General features: G+C 42.0%; 2 protein-coding genes across 2 annotated transcripts in view; both read right to left on the bottom strand.

Annotated features, from left to right (window-relative positions):
- Positions 1-3,485, bottom strand: part of LOC119427237 (microtubule-associated protein futsch) — a gene marked incomplete at its 3' end in the record, with an annotated part of 8,536 nt that extends 5,051 nt beyond the window's left edge. Inside the window, exons 1-4 of the mRNA XM_037694817.1 lie at positions 3,453-3,485; positions 2,880-3,044; positions 1,815-2,192; positions 1,588-1,690 (exon numbers count right to left, since the gene is read on the bottom strand). Coding sequence (XP_037550745.1) covers positions 1,588-1,690; positions 1,815-2,192; positions 2,880-3,044; positions 3,453-3,485 — 679 coding nt within the window. The remainder of the gene's footprint in view (positions 1-1,587; positions 1,691-1,814; positions 2,193-2,879; positions 3,045-3,452) is intronic.
- An 888-nt stretch (positions 3,486-4,373) lies between these two features.
- Positions 4,374-7,034, bottom strand: part of syne2b (spectrin repeat containing, nuclear envelope 2b) — a 46,741-nt gene continuing 44,080 nt past the window's right edge. Inside the window, exons 47-50 of the mRNA XM_037694816.1 lie at positions 5,997-6,323; positions 4,795-5,139; positions 4,509-4,687; positions 4,374-4,398 (exon numbers count right to left, since the gene is read on the bottom strand). Of these exons, the coding sequence (XP_037550744.1) occupies positions 4,374-4,398; positions 4,509-4,687; positions 4,795-5,139; positions 5,997-6,323 (876 nt within the window). The remainder of the gene's footprint in view (positions 4,399-4,508; positions 4,688-4,794; positions 5,140-5,996; positions 6,324-7,034) is intronic.

Here is a 7,034-nt window from a genome sequence, read left to right as displayed (position 1 = left end):
GTCTGTGTAGCTGGGTGTTCAGGTTCTACCTCGGTCCGTGCAGCTGTTTTTTCCGTATTTTCAGGCAGAAGTTTTGAACCTTTTGACTTTCGTCTGGGAGGTAAACCCTCACCTGGTTTTAAAACTGAAGCTTCAGTTTTGTCTGTAACAATCGTTGATTTATTCGTGGTGTCTGTGTTTCCTGCATCAGTGGAAACCAAAGACAAGAGGTTCTCAGAAACCCGTTGGGATTTCTCAACAGATTTCTGTGAGGATCCATTTGGACTCTTCTCTTCCATAGCAGGTCCAGTTCTGGTCCTGCCTTGTTCAGTGACTGACCGAGCAGCAGACAATGAAACCTTTTCATGTTCATCAGTTAAAGTTTGCAGCATTTCAGACTCCACTGATGTTTTCGACTTTTTCCTGGATGGAACAAGTGATGTTTTCTCATCAACAACTTCACTTCTCTTGACTGCCCCGACTGCCATCACATGAACCGATCCTTCATCCTGAACAGGTGTAGATTTATCAAATGAAGAAATATTTTGATTAGGTTTATTCTTCTTGCTTTTGCGTGGTGGTGCCACAACAGTGGTGCTTGTCTCCAGCAGGCCTTCAGGAACAACATCCAGCACTGGTTTATTCTTCTCCAGTTCCTTGAAGAAATAAATAAGATTCACTACAAAACAGTAGCATGGATGAGAGGCACGTTTACTTACAACATCCTGTGAAACAAAGTTAAATTGATGTTCATACCTTCAGCCTGTGAGTCAGAGAAGACCTCAGTGTGTCTGCCTGTTTGAGGGACTCTGAACTGTCCTCCTGCATTTTTTTAAACTGGTCTGGAGTCAAACAGGCTGATAGAAACTGGTGGTGGGATAAAGCCTCCTGCAGGCTGTGCTGCAAATGTTCTACTTCTTCTAATGACTCCTACAGACAACAAGAAACAAGACATTCAGGCGGAGCTGGTGAAGGGCTTAGGACACTAAAGACTAGAATAAATACCTGAATGGAGGACGTTGAGTCTGGTGGTTTGCTGTGGTGCCATTGCTGCAGAGCAGACAGACAGTCCTTCAGGAACCCAGCTGTGTTCCTGCAGCAGGTTTCCTGATGCTCACTCAGCCTGGACTTCAAGCTTTGCAACAAAATTAAATTAAAGCAGTTGGATTGTCTTCTCACAAATCATGGAATAAACAAAATTATATTTTTTACTTTTACCAAGACACCAGCCTCTCTGAACGGACTGTAAAACAATCTATGGTGGCAGGAGGTAACTGCATGCAGTTTGCTTGCATTAGTCCAGAAATCAGGTTTATTGTTTATTCGGTAAAGATAAAAATGTCAGAGCTCTGATGTCGGGTCAGGGTAAGCCTCTGAGGCAGGCTGCTGATGTAAAGAAGAATAAAAAGAAACTGAAACATGAGAAAATCAGCTGAGAATTCATCACAAAACATCTTAAAGAAGCTTTAGAGATGCAGGTGGAAGAAATGATCCTGTTGAGCAGGTAGAAGGTGGAACCAAACCTTCAGCTGCTTTCGTCATCAACTTATTGAATTCCTAAATGTGTTCAGTACCTGGCTTGTTGTTGGCACAAAGATTCAACCGTACTGATGACGTCTGCTGGCAGCTCATTGGTGGAAGATAGTGATGTCACTTCCTGCTGCAGGTGAGAAACTTTCTGACCCAAACCATCGAGGGACTTCTCACAGTTCTAACAGAAAACAAGACCAACAGCACACAGTTAACTGTTGTTCCCAGGACCAACATTTAAAACCGTTCCTGAAGGAATTATTAAACCTTAGGGTTTGGTGTTTTTACATGAAATGTGTTCTCACCTGTTCCAGGTAAGGGTGCGTTTGTCTCACCTGCAGGCTGCTCCAGTGCTGCTGCAGCTGGGCCACGTTGTCCTGAGGTTCGCTGTAACTCAGAGCCTGATCCAGAGAGCGGAGCTCCCACTGCAGAGCTGCTGCTGCCTCCTTCAGACCCTCCGAAACCTGGGTCAGCTGATGCCTCGTCTCCTCTAACTGCTCCTCACATGTCCTCAGGTGCTCCCTCACCTCCTGCTCCAAGCTGCTGTAGAGGTCATGAAGGAGTCTGACCTTCAGGATCAGAGCCTCCTGACCTTCAGGGGTACAGAAGCTCAACAAAGAGTCTCTGGCAGAGTCCAGCTCCTTCAAGTCTTTGTGCTCGCGGTCCAGTGTCTGCAGCAGAGCCTGGAGTCAGAGGACGAGGACGACTGTTAGATCATTAGGACAAAGTGAACTTTGTTAAAATGTTCTCTACTTTTCTAGTTTCATCCATAAATGATGAAATGAGACTGAGGTCATGTTGAAAAACAGGTATGGATCTGATTTAGGAGAACAGATGAAGATCTGGGCCAGATTGAAAAATATTAATAATAATAATAATAATAATAATAATAATAATAATAATAATAATAATAATAATAATAATAATAATAATAAAGTAACTTGAACTCCACACTCTCTGCTCTTTGAATTGAGAAAGCTCCTCGGATGAGAAGCGAAACGTCTTCTGTTACAAATAAAGTCCAGTTGTTTTTGTCTTGAACTTTTATGAATGAACCATGGTCTGGATGACAGAATCTTCACCAGCGTATTGAAAAATGTTAATTTGTCCCATTCAAACTGTCATAAAAATAAATCAGCCGTGGGTCACATACAGACACAAACATTGGTTTTGGACCACTTTCCTCTGCAGGGTAGCCTTAGTGGAAAACTCTGGCATCGAAAGCTGGTGGGTGACATGCATGTCATCTAGGTCTTTATCTTAATGATGATATTTTTTATCTTTAAGATGATTTTTCTCTTGTTTTTGTACAGTAGAAAGGTTTGTTTTTCATCAGAGTGATTTGAACTGTGTTTTGGATGGATTTGGACCTTCAGGGTGTTGGTGGTATTATGAAGCCCGTGTCTGTCGGCCGGAGGTGGTCCCAGGACTGTTACATGCTCCCTCAGCCAGTACTGAGCGGCGTCGTGCTGGTCCATCAGCAGAGTGAAGTGTCGCTCCGACAGAACTCCGTCCTCCAGGTTTCTCACTAAGTCCTGCCAACCAGAACCAGAACCACTTTACTACAGACCTACAAGAACTCTACTTCTGTCTCATTCAGAAAATAAACATCTGAGGAAGAAGAATGTGAGAATTAAAAAATATATATATTAATTAAAATGTTAATGTTAGCGAAGAGCAACTGCTACAAACTAAAATATTCAACAACTCCACCTGAACAGGTAAATCAAATTATTCACAGTTTCTTTGAACCCACTGATAAACTCACTGTTAGTTCTGCCAGCAGAGCAGAGATGGACTCCTCTTTGGCTGCTGAGGACAAATCTGTCCAACTGTGGTCTCCGGTCATTTCAAACATCTCCTTTGCCTTAAAATAAAGGAAGTTTTAATCATGACGGATGGTTCTGAGTTCTGCTTCTGACCACCACCTGAGGAGTTCTTACCTCCGTGTGCAGATCTGAGAGAACAGGGGCCATGGCTGGAATCTGTTTTTGGAGAGTCCGGGCCTGTTCCAAGGCCTGTCTTCGCTCTCCAAGGCCTGGCCAGGAGAAGACACGTGGTAGGCTGGATGTCTTTTTGTGGAGCTCAGCCAGTTGGGCCTCAGCCTGACCTCGTTTGTCCTCAAAGGAGTCCAAACGGTCCAGAACGGACTGTAAGAGTCTAACAGGTAACAGATGGTAGACATCAGAACCCAAATTAGAGTCAATCCAGTCAGAGATTAGAGATTAAATCCATTTCAAACTCCCGATATTAATACTACAACAGTGGCTACTGCTAATTCAACTACGGTTTATATTAACTACTAATGCTGATTCTGCTGCTAGTGTTTTGCTACTTTTGCCTTTTAGCTATTGTTCTGCTTCTTTTCATTAATTTAACCTTCATTTGTACAGGCTAGTCTCATTGAGCTACGAGGACTTTGAGCTCCAGTTTTTAGTTATAAAACAAGTTTATTTCAACTTCATCACATTCAGCTCTCGTCGTTCACTTCGTATTCTGACAGGAAATGTGAATCATAGTGTTTTTGATCCGACTGTCTGACTGTGAGAAGACAGCCTGGGTGTATGTACACAAGTGTTTAAAGAACACATGTTTAAAGAACATGTGTTTAAAGTACACGTTTAAAGAGTGTGTGTGTGTGTGTGAAAGTGGCAAAATACATTTTGACCTAAACGGCCCCCCATACACCCAACCTTTATTGTTAATACTATACACCTTTATGAGACCTACAAGTATTTTACTAGTATTAAAGAACTTGTGTTTTAAAATTACATTTAAAGAACACACATGTTTAAAGTACACTTGTCTAAAGAACGTGTGTGAAATTAGTAGAATAAATGTTGGCCTCAACGGCCCCTCATACATCAACCCTTCATTGTTACTTTACACCTTTAAGAGACATACACATATTTTACTAGTATTAAAGAACATGTGCTTAAAGAACTAGTAATAATAAAAACAAAATAAACATTATTTTATAAGCTACACTCAGTCTGTACCTCTGTGTTTCCTCAGCAGCTTGGATAACTTTCCCCCACTGCGTGACCATGTCTCCTATTGTCCTCTGAATGTCCTCTTTCTTGTCCTTCTCCAGGTCCGTGTCCTCGCAGAGACTCTTAGCTCGGCTCTTCAGCTCCATGAACCGAGCGTCACCGTTCGCCTTGGAGCTCAGGAGGACCTGAACACAGAGCCTGAGGTCAGAAGCACGTCGATCTGAACGTCTTGTGTCAGAGACGTCAAACTGTCCTTAACATCCATCTGATGTTTCTGCAGCCTACAGCTCACCTGTGCAGTGAGCAGCCTCTCCTCAGTCTGAGCCCTGCTGCCCTGACTACCTCCCGTCATGGACTCAGCTCGGTCCTGCAGGTTCTGCACCCAACTCTTAGTGCTGCCTGTGTGGACCCAGAAGGACTCCAGCTCCCTGGACAGCGAGTACTGGACCTCAGCTTTCCTCAGAGCGTCCTCAGCTGCCTGCAGGACGGTCTGCCACAGATCCTCTGAGTCCTGGACTTTCTGCTGGACCTCCAGCTTCAGGTGCTCCTCCACGTCCTCCATCTGGGACAGATGTCTGCTCTGTCTCCGCAGCTCGGTCAGTTTGGAGTCTCCCTCAGGTTTACAGCTCAGGATGTCCTGAGGGTTAAAAACATCTTTACATGAATGTTCAGAACCTGAATGAAGAAAAAGAAACTGTTTCTTCAAACAGAAAAACCTTCAGAAGGTAATTCTAACAAGGCAGAGACAGGTCCTCTGGACGAGGTCTTCTTTGTTGAGACAATCATCATCAACAAAGACCCCGCCCAGAGGACCATGTCTCAACCTGGATTACTGAGCAGCATCAGGACCTTCAGGAGTCAAATAAATAAAAACTTTAAATCTTTGCAAACCATCTCTCAAAGGGCAGAGAGTAAAATAGAAACCCAAACAGAAGTGTAGACATTAGTATTAGGAAAGATGAATATTAAGAACTTTTGTGTTTGGACCCATTTAGGACTGTGCAAAAGTCTTGAGTCAGCCCTGGTTTCTTTATAGCTTTTAGTTTAAACTCTTATTTTTAATCTTTAATTGTTATGTTTTTAATTAATCTATTCTGGGTACTTCTATTTGCTGATGATATTCTGGAGTTTCCCCACTGAAACAAATAATTTTATTTTATTCTATTTTTATTTTAGAATTTCAAAAGTGTTTCTGATCCATCATTTTGGAGGTAGACAGAGTTTTCTTTAGAATTTACCTCTTTTTATATTTTCTATTTGTTCGTTAAACTTTTTTTTTTATTATTTAGGAATTTTAATAAAGCACAAAATTTCAGGGATGAACCAGTGTTGAACCTTTAGGTCCATTTACTCCCAGAAACTGGTTATAAAAAAACTTTTAACATAAATAAAGTCGTCTTTTACAAAAACAAATCGCATCAACCTCTGTCAAGTTCTGGCTCTGGTCTTTGATGCACCCGTCAGGTTCAAGTTCAGGTTCTGGTTCAGACTGACCTGGGCTGATGTTATGGCCTGTTGAGAGTCGGTCCGTCTGTCTGGAGGAACGAGGAGGAGCTGCTTCTCCTGCAACCAGCTGCTGGTGGTTCCTCTCAGAGCCTCAAAGCTCCTCAGCTGAGCGTGGAGAGCAGAACCTCTCTCAGCTTCGCTCACAGCTTCTCTAAGTTTCTGCAGAACCTTGTTCCACTCTTCCTCAGCTGCTCGGGCTTTCTGTTGGACCGCTCGTTTCTTATCTTCTTCCAGATCCTGAGAACACAAACTCTGCACCCGACTCCTGAGCTCCTGGATCCTGGAGTCTCCTTCGGTCTTTGAGCTCATGATGGTCTGAGAGAGATGAGAAATGTTGGTCAGAATTGAATTAAATTTGAAATTTGTTTTATCAGCAACAAGAACTTTATGGTGTTCTGGGCATGAAGTTGGAAAATTAAACAGGAAAATATGGTGTGGAGAAGAAAAATGCACTTTTATGACGCCAAACAGAGTTTTAGTAACAAAAGGAAACGTTCAAGGTCAGAGCCAAGTGTTAAATTTTAGAGGAGAAGTTGGGAGTTAGTTTATACCAGGTTTAAGTTTTCAGAGATTTAAATGAGTTTCCTGACAACGGTGAAACAGAATGTTTTTAGTCCTGAATTAAAGAATCGGGTGTTCTGAGGATGGTTTTACCTGATCCCAAACTGAGATGCAGTAAAACAACCTCTGCGTTCAGTCGCTCCCAGTGCATGAATACTGGGAGTTTCTCGTGTCTAAATGTTGACAGATGAAACTTCAATGAGTTTCTCTCTTTTTTTAATTTTTAATATAGTCTCTAAAAGTAAGATTAATGAAGGGTAGCACCCAAGTGTTTGAAATGATCTAGATTTTATTTAAATTGTCTTAAATATAAAGACAATTCCTGTCCTGTCTGAATATATCAAATAAGACCAACAACCTGAACCTTTTCTTGTAATTTAAACCTATGATGCAGTTTTCCATGAATATACACAGTATTATCAGCATACAGTCAAATATACAACACAGTATCATCAGCATACAGTC

Source organism: Nematolebias whitei, chromosome 21 (genome assembly GCF_014905685.2).
Source record: "Nematolebias whitei isolate Nwh7 chromosome 21, NemWhi1, whole genome shotgun sequence".
Taxonomy (NCBI): Eukaryota; Metazoa; Chordata; class Actinopteri; order Cyprinodontiformes; family Rivulidae; genus Nematolebias; species Nematolebias whitei.
The sequence above is the reverse complement of the archived record's forward strand: the minus strand, read 5'-3'. Positions and strand labels throughout refer to the sequence as shown.